Raw genomic sequence first — 26,017 nt, 5'->3', positions numbered from 1 at the left:
AAAAGATTGCCAAAAAGGTTGGGGACCGCTTATCTAAAGGATATCTAAATGTCTTGTTGTCTTCAACAAATAAATGGCACAAACAAGGGGGAGAAAATAATTATATGGAATAAATGAGGCTTAAGAGACATGAAAACCAAATGTTATGTGTGAACCTTGTTTATATCTTGAGTCAAACCAACTCTTAAGAAAACACTTTTAAAATAAGCAGGGAAATTTGACTACATCTTGGGTATCCAATGACATTAAAGAAGAATTGTTCATCTTATCAGCTTAGTAATGACAATATAGTTAGGTTTAAAATGTCCTCGTTTCTTAGTGGTATATACTGATGTATTTACAGATTTATGAATAACATGAAAATAGGTATGAGATTTGCTTTAAAATATAAGAAAAAGAGAGAAAGTGTGTGGGGAGGAAATAGAAGAAACAAAATGTTGGTAATCCCCATAGATGGAAGATGAACACATCGTCCATGATACAATTCTCTGCTCTTCTGTAGAAAATCGTTTTTGAAAAATTAAAATTGTAAGCAATGGCGAAAGGGACATGAGTGAGGGTTCTAGGCAGGAAGTCCGATGTGATCAAAGATGTGGGTAAGAAATCCCAAAGGAAGTTTTGGGTTTGGTGATGTTTGGCATTCAGGATACAAGTAGAAGCACAGTAGGGAATACACCTGGAAATGTAGATTAGAATCAGATCATACAGCTTTGATGCCAGACTTAAGAACTTGAATTTTATTCTACAGTCAGTGAAAACCTCTGAGGCTGTGGAGTAGAGGAAAAGTAGACTTTGAGATGCCCTTGAGATGCAGAATCAGGCCCTGTGGGCCAGACAGACGGCAGGGCAGGGCAGGCAGGCTCGAGGAGGGCGACAGTGAGTCCAGGAAACCAGTACAGTGCAAGATAACAGGGAAGATCATGGTGCCTGGACTCTGACACTTCCATTGAATCAGCTGATCGTTTTATCATTCAGCAAGTATTTACTGAGCAACTACAATGTGCCCAGAACTGTTTTAGGCACAGGGGATAGAACAATGAACTAGATAACCCGATAGAGTCCTTGCCCTGATGGAGGTGGCTTAGTTCCCTCTCTTTCCTGCCTGTATTCTTCCTCAAGGAGTGCTCACTAACAGAGCGACCTTGAGTACTTTGTAAGCAAAAAATGACCCATAGTTTTTAAAACTTTTCTATTTATAATACTCCTCACTTTCTGTTGTAATGCTTTGCCTAATATCTGTCATTTCCCTACACCACCAGGTTTGCTCAATCTCAGGGTTGCTCCAACTATGGCCATTTAAGGCAAGATAATTCTTTGTGGTGGGAGCTACCTTGTGTACTATAAGATGTTGAGGAACATCCCTGGCATCTAGCTCCTGAATGCCAATAACAGTCTCAGTGTTGTGACAACCCAAAATGTCTCCAAACATTGCCAAATATTCTGGGGGGCAAAGTCATCCCTGGTTGAGATCCCTGCCTTAGGTCAGTGTTTCTCAACCTTGGCTACACATTGGAATCATCCCCAAAAGCATACTGGAGAGCTTTAGAAACTGTCGCCGGTACTTGGCTCCATCCGGACCAACTAAATAAGACTCTCTGGGAGTGGGGTCTGGGCAGATATTTTTTCAGTGTCTCAAGGATTCTGGTGGGACTCAAGATTGAGAACCTGTTATTATAGGCAGTAAGCTTCGTGAAGGTGGGGAGATGTCTCTCTTTTATGGTGATATTTCTAGGACTTAACACAGTGATCTCTGAAGTATGAATAAATGAGTGAATGAATGTGAAGAGAGGCAGAAAGCAGTATTAGAAGTTAAAAGTGACATTGAGGGGAAGCCAGAGCACCACCTTTTGTTATGGTCATGGTTACCAACTATTGGATAGGTTCTTCTTATTTTCTGTTTGAGGAGGTGGGCATTTAATAGATGAAAAAAAAAAAAAGTTTTCCCTGAGTCTCTACAAAGACACCTTTGTAGAGAAAATGAGGCTGGGAAGCTTTTGCCGAGTCCCCTAAGTTCTGCCAAAAGAAAGATGTTCCACCCTTGTCTGGATATTTAACTCTTTCTAATGGCTTCTGGTTTTGGCTGAGGATTTCTGAAATTCTGGCCATTTAGGTTGACTGCACAGCATTCCCATCAGCATCAATTTCAGGATGTTAGTATTGAGAGTCATGTCCAGCGGTTCTTAACTGGAATATTCTTAACAGATGCAGTATGAAAATTGGGACAATTATGATATCATTTTCTGCTGCCCCTGAGAATGTATATCCCCAACTTGGTGGCAATCTGATGCCAGGCTGAGCTGAGATGAGCTAGCTTCTTTGCCATGAGTTGCAGAAATGGAAATATGGAGATAGATGTCAGAATCTTGGGATGAAAAACATGGGTACTGAGTGGAAGTGGGGACTGGGAGAGAAGGCACTGGTCCTGGGTAACTGGAAGGAGGGTAGCGCCATTCAGGAGAATAAGCAGTTCCAGAAGATGAAGCAATTGGGGGCAATTGGTGATGAATTCCACTTGAGTTGGGAGTGGGGCCGGCAGGTAGAGTTCAAGAGAGCCATAGGACTGGACCATGGTCTGGGAATCCAGCCACTTGATCAAACCCAGCAGGGCTACATTGATTGGTTGCTTATTTTGCAGCAAGGCTAGGAGTTGTTTCCTCATGCACCAATGAGAAAAAAAACTATTACATTTCCCCTTCTGGAAAAGCAGCTGTAAGTAGTTTGTGCTGTTGCTCGGGTGATGCGAGTCCATCCTCTGTGAAGGGAGCTGGCACCAGTTATGGGGACCCCTCTCTGGCAGATATCTCCCATCACTGCTGTTTCTACTTTGTGCATCCCCTCTCCCCCTACCCTGTGCTCAAGGAGACAGTGAATCAGTAAAAGAATATGCTTTAGAAAAAAACAAATCTGGATTTAAGAGCTGATCCTAGCACATCGTAGCTGTGTAGCCTGGAAGAAATATTTAATATCTCAACATCTCAGTTGCCTATCTTCATATAGGAATAACAATGGCATGGGAGGATTATTTGTAAAGGTTATATTCCAGGAAAAATGAATTTATTTCCATTAAAAAATAGATATGAAAGCTCTAGTTATTTCCTTTACCACCTAACAGTTACCATCCTTTTAGAGTGCCATGGGCAAGAGGAATGGGGTATTGGTGGTACAATTGCTCTTCCTGGATTTGGAGCTGAGCTTTGCATGGCTCTCGGAGAAGTCTTAAATGCACTAGTTTTGTTTACCTACCATTTTATAATACCTTAATCTATTTTATCGAGAACAGGCAGTGTCAACACAAGGGTGGCAATCTGATGGATTGCTTAAATCTTAAACAGGGAGGGAAGAGCTCCTCTCCTTAGTTTTCCACAGGTTTCCAGATAAACAGCTTTTGACCCAGAGGACATGTGTAAATGGGACTAAGTATGTCAAGGGTCTTGGGCTCAAAGGTTACAGAAGTAGGGCAGGTAACATCAATAAAGAATGCTAGCAGTGGAGATGTACGTGCACATGACTGAGCACGGAGCCTTGTTTTAACTGAGAAAATGGCCTGTATAAGGGATCGGCCACTGGTAGCCTCAGCTTCAGCTTATGGGTTTTTTGCAGAAATGCAGGCCTGGAGTCGGTCCATTTCCTGGTTAATCGAGAGAAAATAGTGACCAGGATTTCCAGGTGAAATCACCCTATTTGAAATATTAAAGTTTTACAAAATTTAATATTAGCCAAACACATATTTAGACCATGTACTCTTAGTGATACATAGTAGGACCTTGTGAGATAAAAACTGAACTGAAAATTCTTTTGGTTCCGGGAACTAAAAGTAGCCAATGAAAGAAGTTTTTGAAAGTTGCCATTTACTTAAACACCTGTATAGCAACTGCCATGTGCCATGCCCTGTTCCAATTACTTTAATAGATCAAATCATTTAATCCTCTAACAACCCTATGAGGCAGGTTTTAGTATCACTCCACTTTATAGATGAGGAAACTGAGACAGAGAGGTCGAGCGATTACCCAAAGTCACACAGCTAAGTGGAAGAGTCAGGATTTGAACCCAAGTGTCCTGGCTCCAGAATCCAGACTCTCACCACTTTTCTCTGCTGTATTTTAATAGGGAGAATTTTATCTGGTAATGAAAAATTAGGGTTTATGGTTTCGAAGATTATGTAGAACATACAAAACCGGTTTATATAATACTAATTTAAAAATTAATTGTCAAAATATGTGTGCTATAGCTATAATTATTTAAAAACTATAGAAAAAAGGCTGAAAAAACAAGAAAATTATTAAAGCTATACTAGATTGGTGAAGTTATAAATAATTTTTTTTATTCATTGCTGATCTTAAAACTTTTTTTTTCCTTTTACGTTTTAATAATGACTAGACATCATTTACAGGCATGCATTTTTCTCTTCATCCCTCTTTTCAAATGTAGCTTCCAGCTTGTGTCCAAGAACACATGCAATCTTATCTTTATAGGATGGGTGTGTTTTATTTAAAGAGCTGGCCCCAAATCAATCCTGAACTCAATCCACAACTTGCCTAATTCAAGACTCCACCCAACATACTCTGGGATAGATTTCTGTTCATCAGCTAATACAGCGCCACCATGTGGCAACAGCGTAAATCTACTTACAATTAGGCCACCAGTTTTGAAACCACGATTCTTAATTCTTTTTCCATTTTGTACATAATTTGAGACTATATTAATACTTTTAGACGAATCATTATTTAAAATTCACTCCAATCTTGACAAGTCCTCTAGTCCTTGCTTACTCCAAGTGGATGGATTTCCAGGCCACAGACAGAATGATCTATCTCAAAGGGCATAGCTTAAAACCAACCCTAGCATTTCCCCCACCCCGCTATGGGAGTAGGCATCCAACTCAGCAAATGTTTGCTGAGTACTTATTTTGAGTCAGTTACTCTCAACACTGATCAGGGTTGCACAGGTAGGGATGGTGAGGCCAGGCTTATACTCAGGCCTCTATGCTGCCTTTCCTCACCGGTAAGTACAAGCAGATGGCCTCCTGTGAACTTTGGCTTTATTAATTCATTGTCAAATTAAAAAAAAAAAACAAATCCAGATTTAGTAAGGAGAGATTTTATTCCCTCCCAGGTTCCTTGGCCACCAGCCACTCCTAGACAATCCCGTTGGTGTTTCTTCTTCCATGTGTGGCTTCATCCCAAATTTTCACTCATTACCCTTTTTTTATACAGAGAAATTTGTCTGTTTTGACTTCTCTGTCCATTTCCCACTTAGCAAATAAAGAAGTTTCCTCAAGACCCACTTTCTCCTGAGAATGTGGACCATCAAAAATAGCATTCTGTGTTTCCTTATTAAATGATTTCTCTTGCCCCGCTAGTTGGAGCCCACTTTGTCTTGCCTTGACCCCTTGCAGGTAGTGATTCCGGGTTTGGTCATGCTTTGTCCAAGTATCTGGACAAGCTGGGCTTCACAGTGTTTGCCGGAGTTCAGAATGAAAAGGGATCAGGAGCGGAGGAATTGCGAAGAACCTGCTCTAAGCGCCTCTCTGTGCTCCAGCTGGATGTCACCAACCCGCAGCAGATAAAAGACGCCTACAGCAAAGTGGTGGAAAAGGTGCAGAACAGAGGTACTGCCTTCAGCCACCTGTGCCCGCGATTGTCTTCCACCTCCTTGCAAATGCCATCGTGGGTTCCAGCCTCTAATTCCCACTGCCCTCTCACCCATTCTGGCTGCTGATCATACCTGAACACCTGTACGGTGCACCTGCCACATTCCAGGGCCTCTCACAGACGTGAAGACCTTAGGAATGAGTCAGGCATGATCTGTTCTCACAGAACTTACAGAATTCTTTATCCCATTCATCATCACCCCCACCCCCTCCTCATTTCTTTTCTCCCTCCAATATTAACATTCATTAGACTTGAAAAAAAAAAAAAAAGCCTAGTAATCACGGTCTTTTTTTAATCACTGCCCTTTCTCTTCCCCTTCCTTTGTGGCCAAGCTCCGGAACCCTATTGCCTGCCCTCTGTTTTTACTTCTTTACATTCAATCTGACATTGGCTCTCACCATGCATTTCCAGCTGGTCTGGCCAAGCTAATCAGTATAATCCTAAACACCTAGCTCTTAACTTCTCTGTAGTATTTAAATGTATCAATCACCCTCCCCTGCCTTGCCTTTGGGGTTGCCAGCCCACCATTGCCTTCTTAGTTCTCCAATCATTCTGTCTGCTTCCCCCGTACGAACCTCTTCCTCCACCCCCGTCCCTGCCCATGAATGTGAATGTTACCGACGGCTCCATCCCCAAATTTTCTACTCCACATTTTTTGGGCTATACTGTTCTCTCTCTATACCAGGCATTTCAACTGGGAAGTCTTTGAAAATATCCATGCTTGGGTCCAGAATGGGCTACATAAGTTGGGAGGCTCAGTGCAAAATAAAAATTGTGTGGGGCTCCTTGTTAAAAAAAATGATTAAGACTTTAAGATAGTGCCAGCCGAGAATTCAACCAAACACGAGGCCATTCTGAAACTCCAAACCCTGATACCAATCCATCCTGGGCATCCCTTCCCGAACCAAATACATCAGAATCTACCTACAGCAACTCAGTTAATCCTTCAGCAGTGAGGCTGGTACTGTTGCTTTCCTTTTGCTGGGAATGTCAGCTGTAAAGAAGATCCTCTTTGGGGGTCCCAGGTATCAATATGTTTTAAAGCTCCCCAGACAATGCTAATGTTCTGCAAGAGTTGAGAAACAGTGAGATTTAAGCAGCTGGGATTTAAGTAGCTTCCAAATGTGTATGACCAAACCTAGCCCTCTCCTTAACATCCTGAATTATATGTATATAAAACTGTCTATCAGATACCTCACTTCGATTTGTCAAAAAATGACCTCATTTTATTTTCCTTTGCTGCCAGTCTGCAAATCAGTTTACCCTCTGGCACCTCGTGGTGTAGATGCTAATACTGCCACCTCATCAGTCATTCAAGCAGGCAACCTGGAGGGTCACTTAGATCTGCAGCTACCCTTGATCCCTGCATCATTTTGGTCCCAAGTCCTGTCAATTCTACCTCTTAGATCTTTATCAACCCAGCCCCTTCCTACCATCTCCGGGCAACTGTGGCTCAATCCAGGTCCTCATCTCCCACGTGGGCTCCTGCAATGATCTATCTCCGTGCATCTGGGTTTTACCTTCTCCATTACTTTCCAAATGGAGAATAATCTTTACAATGAATGTGCACATCTTACAATGTCATCCATCTCCTAACAACCCTTTGACATGCAGAGCCTTCATGTCTTGGGTTCCTCCCATGGGCCAGGCCTGTGTAGGTGTTTTGCTTTGTCTCATTAAATGGTTCAGTGGTTCTCTACCCATCACCAAATAAAATCTGAACTCTTTAACAAGGATTTGAAGGGCTTTCAGGACAATGCCCCTGCCAAACATTTAATCTGCAATACCTGCCGGTCCACTCAGTAAATTCTGAATGGTTTCCAGGATAGAATGTGCTAGTTCATATCTTTGCATATCCAGCTTCTTCTTGCCAAAATTTCCTTCTTGCCTCACTCCCTTTCTCTAAGACTCTTGCCGGCAGACACTACTCCCACAGGAGACCTGGCTCAAACATAGCGTCTCTTGCAGGATCTTTTCATTCACTCCCTCTTCTGGACCCTCACTTGTACCTTGGACACACCTGTATTACTGTGTTATTATAACTATCTGTTTATCTCCCACTCCTCAGCATTAGGTTCCTTGAGAACCAGAACCATATTTCCATTAGGATTCTTTTAGACACAAGTGACACGACCCAATTCAAAGTTGCTAAAGCAGGAAGGGAATGTATTTGCTCATGTAACTGAAAAGGCCAGTTGGCTTCAGGTATGTCTGGATCCAGGCACTTAAGCAATGTCATCAAGAACCGGTCTGTTTCTTAGCTCTACTTTCTCTTGCGCTGGTTTCATTATGGGGGATTTTCATGGAAGCCTCCGGCACTTCCAACAACTTTTTTGTTCTTTTGCAAAAAAAAAAGAGAGTAATGTTATTTGGCTTCATTTAGTAGTTGAAAAAGCAGTTATTACACAGAGAGCAATTAGAAGAGTTTCTGGCATGAGACAAGTCTCCAGTAAGGGCTCCTGTTTTCCATTCATTCAACATTAAGCACAGTCCCTGACACAATAAATAGTCAATAAATATCTAAGAAATGAAAGGAGAAAAAAATCGATTGTTGGTTATTAGGAATCAACTTTCAGCAAATTTAGTAATGTATAATCGTTTTCTAGAAAGGTAGTTTTCCTAGTGTGGTCTTTTGCTATCTGATTGGATTGAGCTTGTTTCTCTGATGAGTTTGATTTCATGGTATTTTATTCAAGGAGATATTCACACATACCCCTCTAGTGAGACCCAGAGGGGTGGTATTGACCGTATTAAACAATAAGGCAGGGAGTTCTAGATATGGAAATACCATGCCAGAGCCCAGGAATGAAGAGGTGTGGTGAACACACTTTCAAAGGTGTGAGCCCATGCTGTTTTGGAGTCAGCATTCTGGAGAGCAATCCTCTTCTGACACATGATTGCCAGTACACATTCTGCCTGCCGTCCTTGAAGTCTCTTAACTCCAGCCTCCCGAATCAAAGAGAATGTAGAGCAGTGAAACAGAGGGCTTTACGATCACCAAGAAGGATGTTTGCTAAAAGACCATCTGGTACCTGTAGATAAACTAGAAAACCTCAGCTCCTGGAAGAGGGCCAGCAACTGTGTTGTGTTCCTACACAGCATATCTCTATATTAGTATTAATATATTGTTAATTATTAATTAATATTATTTTGAAACTGTTATTAAGTCTTATAGGTATAATGAGCTGATTGGCCAGCTTAGAATTCTGTGGCAAGAGTTGGCCTTGCATTTTTTTATCATTTCATTTTGAAATAATTGTAGATCAAGTTGCAAAGAAATGTACAGGGAGATCATGTGCATCTTTTGCCAAGCCTCCCCCAGTATTAACATCTTGCATAACTATAGCACAATAGCAAAACCAGGAAGCTGGCATTGATACAATCCAAAGTTTACTCATATTTCACCAGCTATACATGCCAAGTGTGTATGTGCATGTGTGTATAGCTCTGCAATTTGGTAACGTGTAGCTTTGTGCAAAAATCACCACAATCAAGTTACGGAACTGTTTCATCACTATCAGCCTTTCTCATTCTACCTTTTTAGAGCCATATTCGCATCCCTAACCCCTGGCAATCACTAATCTGTTCTCTATCTCTTTGTCATTTAAAGATTATTATATAGCTCTGCCACCTGTTTTTGTATACAGCCTGTGAGCTAAGGATATTTTTTACATTTTTAAATGTTTTTTAAAAAATCAGAATTTTTTTGACACATGTAAAATTATATGGAATTCAAACGTCAATACCCATACATCAAGTTTCATTAGTGCATGACCAGGTCCATTTATTTACAGATAATCCGGCTTCTCTCACATGATAATGGCAGAGTTGAGATAGTAGGACCTGCAATGCTAATGCTAATATGTTTATTATCTAACCTTTTGTAGAAAAAGGTTGCCAACCCCTGTTCTAGGGCATTCTTAAGCTACTGTCTGTGTGTTGACTGGTCAAAGGTGTGCATCAGGCTGAGTGAATTAAAACCCTCACTTGGAGATGCTAGTGGAGGCATCTCTTCACCCATCACCATGCTCAATAATAGGCGTTGAGCTCTTACTACCTATGAGGCATCCGGTCCTCGGATGCTCCCAATAATTATTGTGCATAAATGTCAGACCACCACCTCGGGTGTGAAAGAAATGTAACTTTACTTTATATATTTGAATTCAGTTTCTATTTTGAGCCATTTTTCTGCCATGTGGCAAAATCAATTTCTGTCATTTTGAGCTTCATCTCATTTTCCTCAGGATAGGACATTTAGTCTTGGATTGCCAACACATCATGTGGTTATGCCCCTGTGGATATGTCTAGCTCTGTCCAGTACTCACATAAGTTAGCTGCTACGTACTTCCTTGATGCCATCAGAAAGGCACCATTAGGGCTGGTGCCTCCTGCCATTTCTGTGCCTCTGCCAGCACCAAGGCTCGTTCCTTTCCTGTACATACCACAGATTCTCACACTTGAGCATGCATCAGGATTGCCTGGAGGGCAGGTTGTACCAGATGCTGAGCTTTAACAATTTCTGATCACCAGTCTCTGATCTAGCAGGTCGGAGGTGGGGGCCCAGAACTGGCATTTCTAAAAAGTTCCCAGTCGATGAGGATTCTGCTGGCTCTAGACTATGCCTTGAGAACCAATGTTCTAAATCATGCTGAGGGGGAACGCAGAGAATCTACTTCAGGCCCGTCTAGCTAAATACACCCCAGGTCCTGTCACCTCTGTTCCTCCCAGATAAAGAAGACCCAGGTCACTCACCAAAGCTCCAGATCCCTCAGCCCCCGAAACATCTGGAGTTTTTGTTACCTCTTTCTACTATTTGAGGCAATGGTTTCCAAGCTTGCTTGTACATTGCAATCACCTGGAGAATTTTAAAAACTACTAATGCCTAGGTAAAAACTACTAATCCCTCTCTACCCTACCCCAGTATCAGCACTGAGATGAATGAGAAGGGAAGGTTCGATGATGAAATGCCCAGTTGGAAGAATGCACAAAAGGCCGACCTGATAATGAAACGGCACCAACTTTTTGGTGCTGAGCGCAGTTCTGTTGAGGGAAGTGCAGTGTTGCGCGCACTTCTCCTGCTCCCCTTCTTGTGCTCTCCTTCAGCTCCCCAGGGGACCGCATGGCTCCACACATAGCAGACTACAATAGTGGCATTTAGCCACACATGCGCGATATAGTAAGCTGAATTATATTTGCATATTTTAGGCACAGGCGCCCTACTACACTAATGTAACATTCTAAATCTGGGGTTCTATTCCTAGCTGCAAGCCTGAGTCACAGCCAGATCTGGGACCCACCAGTTCTGGGACCCACACCCAGAGTTCCTGATCTAATTGAATATAGTTTGGGCATTAGGATTTTAAAAAGCTCTCCCCACCCCACCCAGTGATCTTAATGTACACTCAAGGTTGAAAACCACTATTTGTGGACAGTGGTTCTTCAAGTGTGGTGCAGGCCTGGGAACTTATTAGAAATGCATATTGTCAGGCCCCACTCAGGACATCCCAAATCAGACTCTCTGAAGGAGGGGCTAGCAATCTGTGTTTGAATAAGCCCTCCTGGTGATTCTGATCAAGGGGATCAGACTGGTTAGAGAAAATAATAGGGCTCTGGGACTCTGCAACCTTCTTAGTTCTTGGCACCTGCACTCTAGTTTTCCTGTTTCTCTGGACTAGGAAATCTAGCCTAAGGAAAAGAGAAAAGAGGCTCTTACATCATCCTGCATTGTCCTAGAGCTGTTATCCTGTCTCTACACACTCCTTGGAGGGAGAAACATGAAGTAGACTTATATTCTTCACCTTGCTGTGCCATCCCTTCCCCGACATAACAAATATCTAGCTGCATGGATGTAGGAAAGGGCTTTGAGATAAAACACCTCCGAAAAATAACATTGTTTGATATTTCACAAATTTACTCCCCACACAGTCCCTCAGTGTAAGTGGTTGTAGGTATTCAATAAGACTTGAGATTTGAGAGTTTGAGTGATCTTCCTAGATCCTAAATCTCAAAGAGGCCCCTTTGACCCCAGAACTTGAAGTGTTAAAAATCGTCCTTCTCTTCAGTCTCACCCATTCCTTTCTATTCTCAGGACTGTGGGCTGTGGTCAACAATGCTGGGATCCTTGGTTTGCCCATTGATGGGGAGCTCATTCCCATGACTGACTACAAAAACTGCATGGCTGTGAATTTCTTTGGGGCTGTGGAAGTCACGAAGTCATTTTTGCCTCTTCTTAGGAAATCCAAGGGAAGGCTGGTGAACATCAGCAGCATGGCAGGTGAGTTGACCCTTCTCCGCAAGTTTATGTGGTGGACCATTGTGCAAGAGGAGGCTTGCTGAGTTCTTTGTGGGCTGAACAAGAAAGCAGGACATGTTCATGCAGGGCTGGGTCAAGGTTGGTCAAACTGTATGTTTACTGTTGATCTAAATACAATAAAACGTTTCTCTCCTTTTCAAATCTTTTCATGTATAAACTCTTCTAACTCATCTATTCATTATTGGGAGTTTGGAGTTGTGGCAAATCTTCACAAAGTGACTTCCACTGTACAAGCTTCCTAGTCTGGACAGGAAATCCCACATATGGTTAATGTCAACATTACAGCTAATCTGTTTTTAACTCTCCCTAAACTTGCCACAATCTTTTGTTCACTGTGAGATGAGTAGGTAAATGTCTTCACACTGTTGACACTGTCAGAACTCCATGTGTTTTTCATAAGATCATTCTTATTATTTTGCAATCTAAGGCAACTGGGTCAGGGCATGACATTTGATGATTTACCTCTCTCCACTTGAAAGAACAGAGTCAACAACTTGAATCAAGGGTTTAACAATCTTCCTTTCATAAGCAATGCCCATCTATGTGACATCACATACGTGTGATAAAAGATATCCTCTAGTGTTGTAGCCGCCAGCCCCCAAAAGACACACGGACCACCAAGAATTAGTGAGTCATAGGAATCACACTCTTTATTCAGCCAGCTGGGACTGCCAGGGGTACGCAGACCCCAAATTAAGCAGCCCTGAAATGTAGACGTACAGGGTTTTTAAGCCCTAAATCCCATTCCTCATTCTGTCTTAAACACAAAGGTCTATTTTTCTCCTATTCACTACCTGTCAACCCACAGGTCGGTTGTGCAAGCAGGGGTACAGAAGCAGAAAGCTTATTGTTAGAATGTTATGTTCCCATGGGTGATAGCCTATGTTCCCATGGGCGATAGCCTATGTTCCCATGGGTGATAGCCAAGCAGTAATTTTCCAGCCAGCACACTAGGGGTGCTTGGAATACCTTGGGCAGAGTCAGCCTTGGCATGAACAGCCAGTTCCTGGGTATTAAGACCAGCCCACACAGTAGGTATTTTCAATGTGTGTGAGAATGGGGATTGGGGGGAGGATGGCAGCCAGGGAGGATGGGTAGAGGCACCATCAACCCAGGTGTATTACTTTACTATTGCTGCTTTGGCAAATAACCACAAATTTGGCAAATAACCACAAATTTAGTGCCTAAACAATAAAAATTTATCTTACAGTTCTTAAGATCAGAGGTCTCACTCGGCTAGAATCAAGGTATTAGGAGAGCTGCGTTCTTTCTGGAGTCTCTAAAAATCAGTTCCCTGACTTTTCTAGCTTCTGTAAACCACCTACAGTCCTTAGCTCATGGCACCTTCTTCCATCTTCCAAGCTCTCCTTGACTCTTATCCTCCTGCCTCACTCTTATAAGGATTGGGGTAGGGGAGAAACATTATTTCTTTAAATTATTCTGTAGGAGATGCATGAAAGAATCAATCAAATTATTAATACATTCTTCCCTCCCACATCTCTCATTCCTAAAGAAAAGAACAAGAAACAGAAAGAGAGAGACATCATGTAGCTATATAGTTAGAATCAGGTTTCAAACAGGAGAGAAGGCCAGTAAAGCGGAGCGGAGACAAATTGCCTAGGTTTTGATCCACCGACAATTGAGTGACCTAGGACAAAGTCCTGAACCTCTGGGTTGCAGCGTCCTCGTTAACCATGGGGATAATTGCTTCTTCTTAGGGATGTGGTGAGATGAGATGAAATGACACATGTTCAGCATCAGCCACATCTGATATGTAGTGAGTTAGAGACCTAAAAGCCATCTACCATGACATCTGGGGAAGAGGCTGGCTGTATTGTCCACTTGTGGGTTTTTTTATCCTACCAGCTGCTGGCATCACCACCCAATTGTGACCACTCCTGCTGCTCCCTGTCACACACTAGCCCCTAACAGGTAACCACTTTTAGATTTGACCATATCTACTCTAGTAGAATTTTATCTCCTGTAATCATGTTTATCATCCCTCCCACATAAATAGAATAGCTCTTAAACTGAAATCCTGGCATGGCAGTTAGATAAATATTTAACTAAGGATCAGAGGAATTGGGAGGCAACTTTTTGATTGTAGAAAGGGCGACTGAAAAATGTTTGAGAGGTCTAAAAGCCTTTTCTGGACAGTTTTCCTCTTAAGAAATCAGGGAGTAAAATCTGTGTACAGTTGCAAGCTTGGCTTGAACAAGAATGGTTGAAAACAAACCTTATAAAACAACTCAGGACTCAGGGATTTTGAGCCAGTTGTGGTTTGAATACTGCTCTTCTATTACTAGCTGGACAATCTATGTCTATTTTATCACCTTACTTGTTTATGTGTCCACTTTATCATGTTAATGGTTGGGTGACCAAGCAACTGGGTCTAGGCAGTGTTTCACAATCTCAGCTATATAGATATTTGCGGGGAGGCTAATTTTTTCTGTGGAGCAGCTGTCTGAGGCATTGTAAGATGTTTAGCAGCATCTGTGTTCTTAACCCACTAAATATAAGTAGCATCAAGCACCAGGGGGGACGAATCTTCAGACATTGCTACATGTTCACTTTGGCTAGAGGGTTTCATGCAAAATCATCTCTAGTTGAGAACCTCTGGTCTTGGTTTTAGATATAAATACATTATGCATTCTGAGTACGGGTACTAGTTAAAACAGATTAAAATTACTTTACAACAAAGTAAGTAGCCTTGGAGATTGTTACAAGTCTACAAATTAGAGGTATCCAGCAGAGTTCATGGTTTCAGGTTTGTGCCTGGTCTTAGTTTAAATAAGTTGACTGGGAGATCATTTCTGGACATTTTCTTGCTGAGCTGGCTGCCTGAAAGGAATCATCTGGCTAATCATTCAGCCAGCACCTCAGCTGTTCCATGATATAAAGAAGCCAAAGCTGAGAGTTGTTTCCCTGAAACTCTCACATAATAGCAAGGCTAGTGTTAAGGAAAAGGGAAGAGAGTAGAATAAGACCGAGGAAACTTCTTTGCGCTAAGTTGTATTAGATGCCAGAAGTCACTTAATTTGAAGGTCTGCAGGATGTGGGTATTGATTCCTTTTCTATGTCAAGGACCCTCGAGTCCAGATAAATCCAGCTAGTAAGCACTGGAGTCAGGGCTGGTAACCAACCTGGTCTGTCTGTTTTACTCTAAGTTCTGTGTTGTTCTCACTTTTCCAGACTATCAAACAAAGACATATGAGGAACACGGGGGACAAAAAACAGACTCTACTCTAGTGTGTTTAAATGAGTGGGGAGGTGTTAACAATTTAAGCCTGTCTCTTATACAAATGCTTCTCAAACACTGTATGATCACCTGGGATCTCTGTTAAAATGTAGATTTTGACTGAGTCGGTATGAGGGGAAACTGAAGAGTCTGCATTTCTATCACTAGTTCTTAAGTAGATACTACTCATCTCTGGACAGCTTTATCAAACTTCAGATGTTTTAGAATCACCAGGAGGGCTACTTAAAAAACAACTACAGGAAGTCAAAACTACAATGAGATAACATTTCACGCCCACTAAAACGGCTTAATCAAAAAACCTGAAAACAACACTTGATGGCAATGGTGTGGAGAAATTGGAACTCTCCTGAATTGCTGGTAAGAATGTAAAATGGTGTAGCCTCTGAGGAAAACATTTGGTGGTTCCTCAATAAGTTAAACAGTTAATTGTGGCCCAGCAATCCCACCTCTAAGTATATGTACAAGAGAACAGAAAATCGGTGTTCAAACAACTTGCACATGGAGGTTTATAGTATCTTTATTCATAATAGCCAGAGGTGGAAATGACTCAAAGATCTATCAACTGGTGAATTGATAAAAATGTGGTCTATCCATACTGGAATAGTATTAATCCACAAATAGGAGTGAAGCACTGATACATGGTATAGAGTGGATGGACCTTGTAAAGATTATGGTAAGTGATGGAAGCCAAACACAAAAGGCCACATATTGGGCTCATTGATATGAAATGTCTAAATTAGGCATACTCATAGAGATAGAAAGCATATTAGGGGTTGAAAGGAGACGGTATGAGAAGTGATTGCTTAATGGGTGTGGGATTTCCTTCTGGGGCACTGAAATTATTATGGAACTAGACAGTGGTGATGGTTGCACAACATTGTGAATGTACTAAATGCTACTGAATTGTATATCTTAAAATGATTAAATGGTGAATTTTATGTTATATGTATTTTACTTCAATAAGAAAAAAATTCTGCATCCACCCCCAGAATTTCTGATTCAATTAGGTCTGGAGTGGAACCCGACGATTCATACTTCCAATGGATTCCCAACTGCTGCTGTAGTTCTCAATCATGCTTTGAGTAACAAGGTCCCATATTTTGATACTCAATACTTTGTCCCATTCCCAGAGATTATTGGATTACAAAAGAATCATCAGATGCAATTAGTCTCAAATTTCTGCTGGTCATGTCTAAAGATGAACAAACCTGTAGACTCAAAGCTATGAAAGGCCCAAACTCAAAATGTCAGAATTTGAAGGAAGGAAAAGTTTATTGATTGGGAAGGAGCCAACCAAGAAGATGGGTGACCTAATTCTTAAATCCATCCTAACAAAGTATAGAGTTCAGTCTTCTTTTACGTCAAGAGGAGGGGCTGTTTTCGTAAAGCTCAAGCTGCAAGCAGAATTCCTCTAATGATTAGCATGTCTATATGCAAGACAAAGCAAGCGCTATTAGCCTGAAGACCATGGAACAACACAGGCTTGAACAAGAGGGAGTCAGAGAGACAAAGCATTTCACTGTTATGATTCTCCCCTTTTTTGTTAATTCCTCAATCTTGGGGACAAAGGGCAATTGGGTTCAGGTGCAGTTAAGAGGCGGGCATTCTGGGTGTTCAATTTACAAGCAGAGAGAGCAATGGTAGATGTAGCAGCAGGCCAGGACACCTGTATCCTAATATGAGACAAAGAGAAAAGAGTAACTTTTGTTATTATGTCTCCCAGGGCCTAAAGCATGATGAGTTTGGCTACTGCACAAACACTTCTTTGTTCACCTAATCTGTAATCTAAAGCAATACTTTTGTCTAAGGACACACGTGCTAAGGACTCTAAGTGTTGAAGTCTTAGAGCTTGAGCAGAATGGGCTAAATGGCCGACTTTATGGTTAAATTCCATAACATCAGTATTTGATAAGATTTATGAAAACAAAAAAAAGAAGGTTAATGATCAGAGCAAATTATAAACCAGTTGCTGAGTCTGGAAAGCTGTCTCAAGTTTATATCATATCATCTAGCTGCAGTTTGTAATAGCAAGGCTCAGGAAAAAAGTTTCAGTTCTCAACAATTCCAAGGCAAAAGATGGGAGAAAATGGAATATTAGATTGGAGGGTTATAGCCAAATATTTAAGAAAACCGTAAGAATTCAGGATCCAGTTGTTTACAGGTGAAAAATAAAACTCTAAAGATAGTCAACTGAACTAGAATCTAACATCCACAACTGTGTATTTTAGTTTCTATAGAAACATAATTTTTCTCTCTAAAATCATCCTTGTTTTTATCAAAGATAGCCAAATTAAGACTATTTTATCTACTGCATAAGTCCAGTTTCAATCAATTTGGTCCGATTATTTGCATAAATACAATAAGAATAGCAATTGATCATATCCATATTAAACTTAATTAGCCTCTCAAGGCTAAGAAGCCAAGCCCCATCCTTGTCATCAGACTTTGCCTGCAATACTTATAGATTTGAATGAATTCCTCAGGTTCTGAGGTCCCTCAAAATGTCTTGAGGTTCTGTTTTCGTATCGCCCAGAAAAGCAACCAGGAAAGACTACTGTGAATCATGTAAGCAGGGTACCAAGCTGTTTTTCAAGGAGCTTTTATTGCCTTGCAAAGTCAGTCTTAAGTCCTGAAAGATTTCTGGTCACATCCGAGTCTATGCATGTCTCTCACAAACATGACATTCCACGTTTTCCATGACTTAGTAATAAAAACAAGTTTCCAATTGTATCCTGTTATAAAGAGAACAGATTCTTACTAAATTTATGCAGACAACCATATTGCCATGAAAAAAATAATACTCATTCAGAGTCTTCAATTTTGGAGGAATCAGGTAGAGAGAAAAATATAAATGTTTTAATACTGCTTACAAAGGTATAATTTACCAAATTGCTCTAAGTCATAGGTAATCAATGAAAAACAAGTTTTCTTATATCTGGAAAACAAAGATTTTTAAAAAACAGCAATATTTCAAATAAAAAGTTATTAAAAAATTAATTATTCTTAGTTTATTCAGTCCCATGTAATTAATTCTCGTTTATCCTGATCATTTGCCAGTATTTTATGAATCCAGTTATTCCTTAGGGTTCTATAAATCTTCATCCAGTTTAAAGGTATGATCTGAAAATTTATTCTCAGAAACATGTATTTTAGAATAAGTCAGAGTCCTCTCCATGGATCATTCTTAAGATTAAACATATTTGCAAAAGCATCAGAGTAAAACAATGACTGTTCGTAAATGTCAAAACGAACAAACAAATTTTAAAAACCCTTAAAATGACATGGTTATTGATCCAATTATAAATCAATTAACAAAGGAATTTACTTTTCTCTGTAACATAACATTTTAAGATACCAAATGAAAATATTACATTAGGACATTGTAGACTCTTGGAGGTTATGATCTCTAGAACATTCATTTAGTAATGAGAATATATGCATATAAATGCAACATAATTGTATCTTTATTTGAAAAAACTTCTCATGTGATTTTTAACCCACCAAAAATAAGCCAAATTAGTTTAATATTTCTCTCTTGCAAGGAGAGAAAACAAATCTTTCAAGGTGTTCCAGGGGCCCATTGGAACAACCCAAAGCCATTTCCAGGTTAAGAAAAAAAACTCCTTTTAATATTTGAACCCTGGGAAGGCTGTCAAACATACTTGACCAAAAAGATCATATATCATTACGAAACAATATCAAATTATTTATTTACCCATAGTGAGAAAAGAAAATTTCAAACACCGAAGCTTACATAATTATTAGAAAAACTTAGTTCTTACTATTGAAGACACTTAGTTTTCCTAAGAAGCCAAGAACTTGATTAAGACAACGTGAAACACAGAAAATCATTTTGATAAAGCACAGAATCTTTGTTTTCTAGGCAGAAAACTTTTTCATAATATCTGTAGCAGATGAATAGTCCAAGAAACTGTTTCCTTATTAGCAGAGAGAAAATCTAACCCTCATTTTGCATCAGCTTACTTTTAATATTTAATTTCATTTGATTAAATTTATTTTAATCTTAATAAGCTTGACCACACATAAAACTTCCTTCTTCAGAGTTCTTATTTGGTAATGACTTAGCCATTCAATGAATATCCCATTTAATTTAGCTAACAAAACTTTAAAGTTCCAAGTTATCAAAGAGATTTTAAAACCCATTTAAGTCTAAACACAACTTTTTATCTTACTTACATTTAACTTACTTGCTCCTAACAGTTGTTTAGATTACTCATGAAAGTTTTATCATACCGAGTTATTTTTCCTGATGAAATTTTGCAACAGAAATAACATGACCCATTTAACCAAACCAAACTCAAAACCAGTTTTAATAGTAAATATTTTCCTACATCATGCAATTCCAAAAAGCATTTGGGTTAGTTTCTGTTATATTTGTGAGAATTCTTATATAAGCACTCGTTTAAGCCAAGTTAACATTACAAATTAGCAATACCATTCAGTGGTAAAAATATGCCATATATAAAACTTACATAGACATACATAAAAATACAAGATAAACATTGACAGAGATCTCATAGCTTTCATTTTAAAATGCTAGCTTTTATGTCTCAGGTACAAGGCAAAACTCAGAAGTATTTTGCTCAGATGACCACAGCTTTGCATGCTTTGATAAGAATTCCTTTAAAGCAGCTTTAAAATTAACTTTTAATCAAAGAGTGCATTCCATTGTCTATGAGAAGCCAGTGAGGTGCCCTGTAAGGTGGATTTTTTGACAAACACAAAAAACAGAAGTAAGTGTCCAAAATAAAACTGAAAAGCTTAAAGAGTAAAAAGAGCAGCTTCAGATCTCCTGAATTTAAAGTGGCAAATTTTCCTAGAGGAAGATGGTGCCAGGAATGGAGTCTGAGCACAAGATGGTGGCTGCCACATGTCTGGAGGATGAGGGATTGGAGAAAACTCAGATTGACACACAAATGACACACAAGACAATAAATGGAGTACTCTCCTAAAAAAGACTCAGATACACTAGGCAAGTTACAATTTCAAATTTAAAAAGCCAAACAAGTGCAACTGAAACAGTTTACAAATCAGGTACAAGTCCTAAAACCAGTCCCCTCTCCAACAGAGTACCCTAACAAATGTAAAACAAATTGGCTTATCCCATGGGAAAAGTCCAAATGGAGGGGAAGAGAGTTTCTGGTTGTACATGGGAGGGCGACTCATCCTACTTCCAAACTGAGCTCGTAGGCTCACAGAGAGAGACAACAAACAAATGGGCACAGTCCGACAATCCTGCCTATTCTCAGACGGAGGTCCGAAGAGTGCAGATGGCTTTGCCCCAGAGACAAAGTGCACATAGAGAAGGATTCCCAGCTGCTCACACCAGAGCAACTTACCCCACAAGCAAAACAGATGGTAGACCGAAGTCAAAGATTTCTCCTTCTTCCACATGATCCTTGTACCAAGGACAGCCAGAGCCTGCTAGGGAAAGTCCCTCCAGATCTTTCATGGCAAAACAGTGTTGGCAGCTGCTTCCGACTCACAGAGGGGAACCCTAGCCTGGGCCAGTCTGCCATGGGCACTACCTCCTGGCTGGCTAGCCAAATCGTTATCAGTCCAAATTTCATGTGCCCGATTCTTTGAAAGGCCCAAACTCAAAATGTCAGAGTTTGGAGGAAAGAAAGGCTTATTGATTGAGAGGGAGCCAACCAAGAAGATGGGCGACCTAATTCTTAAATCCATCTTAAGAAAATATGGTGTTTAGGCTTTTTTTTAATGTCAAGAGGAGGGACTGTTTTTGTAAAGCTCAAGCTGCAAGCAGAATTTTTCTAATGATTAGCATGTCTATATGCAAGACAAAGCAAGCGCTATTAGCCTGAAGACCATGGAACAACACAGGCTTGAACAAGATGGAGTCAGAGAGACTGAGCATTTTGCTTTGTTATACTACTTCTCTGGGCATGTGGTTGGTCTGTGTGCTTCAGCTTGGAAACGTGCAATAAAGGAATGGACTTTGTTACCTGAGTTTGTTACCGGAGAGTGGGGTCCTCTCCTGGCACATTATCCAGGTTCTTGATATCTCAAACAAAGAATTGAGCAAGACAAGTTGACTCCAGATGACCTTGGAGGAGGCTGAAACTGGCTGGGAATCCTCATTACATCCTCTTGAGACAAGCTCATTCAGGACAAGGCTTGTGAAGGTATTAGAGAACGAGAAAGCTGCTGTGGGTATGGTACCCTGATACCCCTATATAAAAGTGTTTTGCATCTAATTCCAATGTAGGGAGGGGGCGGTTCCCTCACACCAACAAACAAAGCTCAGAAACTAGCAGGGCATCTTACAATTCATCTCAATTCTGATATCTACTTGGAAATAGCATCGGATCTCACAGGTTAAGGGCTCAGTCCTACAAGACTATTCCACCACCCCCACTTCAGATGCTAGTTGCTAGTTGCAAGCCCAGGTTATCTACCACCTGTCTATTTTTGGTAATAGATCTCAAATCACCAGCCTCTCTCCCCTCCCAGGAGGTTGGAGGGAGAAAGGATTGAAAGCTTCAACCCTCTAATCACATGGTTGACTCCCTAGCTACCAGCCCCCATCCTACAGTAAATTCTGAGTCACCTCATTGACATAACAAAAGACACCTTTGTTGCTCTCAGCACTTAGGAAATTCCAAGTTTTAGGAGCTCTGCGCCAGAACCGGGAAAAAGACAGAATATATATTTATTATAAATCAAAATATCACACCCTACTTATACACCTATAGAACCTCAAGATGAAAAGTTGCACTATATCTGCCCCCTGCTGTGTTAACAGGGTATTATTCACTTAGAGAACACTTCCGTAATTCCTATGTTAGCTTTATATTAGGAAAAAGAAAGATTTCCAAGTAGGTGTTGATCTTTGAGACTAGAAGTTTTTGAGGGCTTGTGTTACCTTAAAGGACATCAAGAACATTTGGCTGGTAGAACTTTAGGCAATGTTTCTAATTTATTTCTTATGCCACACCAAGAGAGTCAGGCAAAGACCAAGTCTGAGCTCACTGCAGGGGTCAGGGTGAGGAGGAGAGGCAGAGAAGGGTGGGGGTAGGGTAGAGGGTCTCCACCATTTTTCCGTAAGCTCCAAAATTGTAATTTCAAGTCTCCCTCAGTTTTAGCCATGACCAACAGTATACCATAACATCAAAAGAAAGACAGTGACCACCAGAGTGATCAACAACATGAATGCTGAGCGTATTCACTTGCCAGCGCACAGTCACCGAGTAGCTCTCCAGATAGAAAAGCTGGGTGGGGGACTCTGGTATCTTCTAGATGCTACATTCATGGTAATTACGCTAAGTAAGGATAGACAATTTGTAGTCAGGAATGGTGGAAAGAGTCTAGAGGTCTGTACGTGGTTGGTTAAAACAAGTCCTATTGTTGACTGGGTATTCTGTTAAGTCATCTACTAACAACAGGTGACCCAAAGTTCTGAATTGTTTATCAACGATAGATATTTATTTAGGGGAGACCAAGAATTCAGTTTTAATAACTCCTAAGCAAGTACTGCTCTAATGTAATGGTTTAAGGTTTAGTATTCAAAAGAATTGGATTGATTTTCAATGTAGATTCTGATCCAGTAGGTCTAGGGTAGGTCCTAGTAATCCACATAATAAACAATTATTATGGGAGATCCTGAACAGGTGCACTTATTATTTTAAGAAACATGGAACATGTGGATCCCTTTGGAGTATTGAGATATTATTGTAAAAACCTTGAGAAGCACTAATAATAAGAAGCTCTTATATGAAGTTTACTTTGTGCCAGGTACTATTCTAATATATTAATCCTTTAAACTTTCACAACAATCCTATGATGCATGTACTATCATTATTCCTAATTTAAAGATTAAAAACAAAAGCACATGAACATGAAATGATTTTCCTATTTTTAATTTATTTTACTCATCAATCGCAGAGCTAAGACTTGAATATAGGCAGTGCTGGCTTCAGAATTAGCTGTTAACAGCTGGCCCTTGTTAACCTGCCTACTAGCTCGCCAGCTCACCACATCTGTTAAAACTGTGAAGTGAGAACGATATAACCCCACAAACTGGGTTGCAACTTTGAACAAGTTGCTATGAATTCTTTGGCCTTTCTCACCAGTAAAAGGAAAGAGTTGCATTTGCAACTTTAAGATTTTGTAAAACTAAAAATCACTTAAATAAGAATCAGCTGGTCATCTGCGGAAGAGCTTAAAAGTTTGATGTGAGATGCTATATTTATATTTCATCAACTAAATCTCAGGACTGTTTCTTTTAAGTGACAGGTAAACCTCCAACTAGGTTCAACAAAAAAAGGAAAAAGGAATTTATTAGTTTACCAACTGTCTGGAACCAAGTTTTAAGACATTATTGCAACCCTCTCCCATCTCCACTTCCCGGTTCCCTCCTCAGCCGGCACCTCCCACTCTCTGCTCTCCCCTCTTTGCTGCTCTGTTTTCCTTTGCTGACCTTCTCCTGTGTGGTAGCAAAAGTGGCCCCTGGTGGTTCTGTCAGGACTCCTTCCCACTACTATATCAGGACTCTGGCTCAATTCAGGTCACATGCACAGCACCGACCCAATCTCCATCCCCAGGGGATGAGGTATTGTAATTGGCCAGTCTGCCTCTCTTAACAAGGACAGAACCGTTGACTGACAGCCTTCCTATAAAAACAGGGAGGTAAGAATCAGTACAGGCATACCTAGTTTTATAGTGCTTTGCTTTATTGTGCTTCACAAATGTGGGGTTTTTTTTTTTTTCTCACAAGTTGAAAGCAAGGCCTTTTCCAGCAAAAAGATTACAACCCATTTTATTGCTGATATTATGGGAACCAAACCCATAATATCTCTGAGGTGTGCCTGTATTTCTCAAAAGGAAATGATGTAAGCCAGACCAAAGATTTAATAATAATGTAAGAAAAATGATGATAATTGACATTAACTATTTCAGATATCTCTACTTCAACACCTATGCTCTTCCCCACTGACCCCCCCAATTTTATTGTGATATAATTGACATATAACGTTGTATTAGTTTAAGGTGTACAACATATATATTATGAAATGATTACAACATTAGGTTAGTTAACATGCATTACTTCATGTAGTTACAAATTCTTTTTTCTTGTGATGAGAATTTTTAAGACTTGCTCTCCTAGCAACTCTCAAATATACTATATAGTATTAACTATAGTCACTGTGCAATACAGCAGGTCTGGGAATAATGTTTTGTTCAATATAGTTTCATTAAAATGTTAATGAGATGCCATAGGAACTTATCTATTGTTTATATTAATTAGCCTCTGGTAAAATTGGTTTTGTTATATGTGGTTTCCTTAAAGTTGCAGACCTATCGATGATTTAAGTGAGGAGTTACTGTATATTACACTTCCAGAATTTATTTATGTTATAACTGGAAGTTTATACCCTTTGACTACCTTCACCCATTTCACTGACCACCCCCGCCCTCACCCACCACCTCTGGTAACCACCAATCTATTCTCTGTATCTGTGAGTTTGGTTTTTTAGATTCCACATACAAGTGAGATCACATGGTATTTGTCTTTCTCTGTTTGACTTATTTCACTTTATGTAATTCCCTCGAGACCCTCAAAGTCCATTTGTGTTGTTGAAAATAGTATGATTTCCTTGTTTTTTTGTGGCTAAATAATATTCCTTTGCATATATTATACCACATTTTCTTTCTCCATTAATCTGTTGAGAAACACTTCAGTTGTTTCCATGTCTTGGCTATTGTAAATAATGTTACAATGAACGTGGGAGTGCAGATACTTTGCTCTTTTTTAAAATTGAAAATTTTATTAAGATCATTGTAGATTTACTAAAGTAGTAAGAAAGAGTAGGCGAGATCTTCTGTCTGAAGGCTCTAAGGGAGAACACCTTCTTGATCTTTCAGCTTCTGGTGGCTCTAGGCATTCCTTGGCTTGTGGCAGCATCATTTCATTCTCTGCCTCCATCTCTACATGGACTTTCCCCCTGTTTCTCTGTGTTTCTTCTGCTTTATCATCTCTTACAAGGACACCCATCACTGGGTTTAGGGCGTAGCTCATCTTAAGATCTGTACCTTAATTACATCTGCAATGAGGCATTTATTCCATATAAGGTTACTTCACTTTTTTTGACTTATTTCACTTTATTGGCTTCCTTTGCTTCTGCCTTTCATAGCTCCTCCCTCATAGCTGGTCCATTGATAGATCCTGTTTAAGGATCTCACTTAGCTTCTCACTTAGCTTCTAAACTAAATGTGATTTAGGTAGGATAAAGAACATCTTCCCCCACCCAACCTTAGCTAGCCCTCCTAGAATAAGTCCTTTCTCATATCCTCTTACAGAGAAGCCCCATGATTCCCATGGGGTGTGTAACTCCTTGTTGCAGCAAGCATTAAAACGAATTTGTTCAACTACAGGTGTTGTAATGGGCTGAACAGTGTCTTCCTCCTGCCCCACCCAAAGATATGTCTACCCAGAACCTCAGAATGTAGTTGGCCGAACAGAAAAGTCAGAGGCTGGGGCAGGTGCTCTTTATGCCACCTAAATCACATTTAGCTTAGAAGCTGGGAGAGATTGAACCATACACTTGGTTTGTCACTGAACTATCTGTGATAAAGCAGCCATGAAGGCAGAAACAAAGGAAGCCAGACAAATAATTGTGACCAAGAATATGCACAGAGGGCCCCTCTCTGCCTTAGTCACCACTCATACCAATTCTTGGCATGCGGTGGGTGCTTTTTAAATACTTAGTCGATGAACAACTAAAAATATCAGACCTGATTTTTTTTTCTCCCATT

The 26,017-nt window shown here is 40.2% G+C and overlaps 1 protein-coding gene across 1 annotated transcript in view; it reads left to right on the top strand.

Annotated features, from left to right (window-relative positions):
- Positions 1–26,017, top strand: part of HSD17B2 (hydroxysteroid 17-beta dehydrogenase 2) — a 54,164-nt gene that overhangs the window by 23,720 nt on the left and 4,427 nt on the right. The window contains exons 2-3 of the mRNA XM_011356638.2: positions 5,396–5,608; positions 11,740–11,925. Coding sequence (XP_011354940.1) covers positions 5,396–5,608; positions 11,740–11,925 — 399 coding nt within the window. The remainder of the gene's footprint in view (positions 1–5,395; positions 5,609–11,739; positions 11,926–26,017) is intronic.

Source organism: Pteropus vampyrus, unplaced genomic scaffold, assembly GCF_000151845.1.
Source record: "Pteropus vampyrus isolate Shadow unplaced genomic scaffold, Pvam_2.0 Scaffold29, whole genome shotgun sequence".
In the NCBI taxonomy this organism is placed as follows: Eukaryota; Metazoa; Chordata; class Mammalia; order Chiroptera; family Pteropodidae; genus Pteropus; species Pteropus vampyrus.
This window is presented reverse-complemented; position numbering and strand designations above follow the sequence as displayed.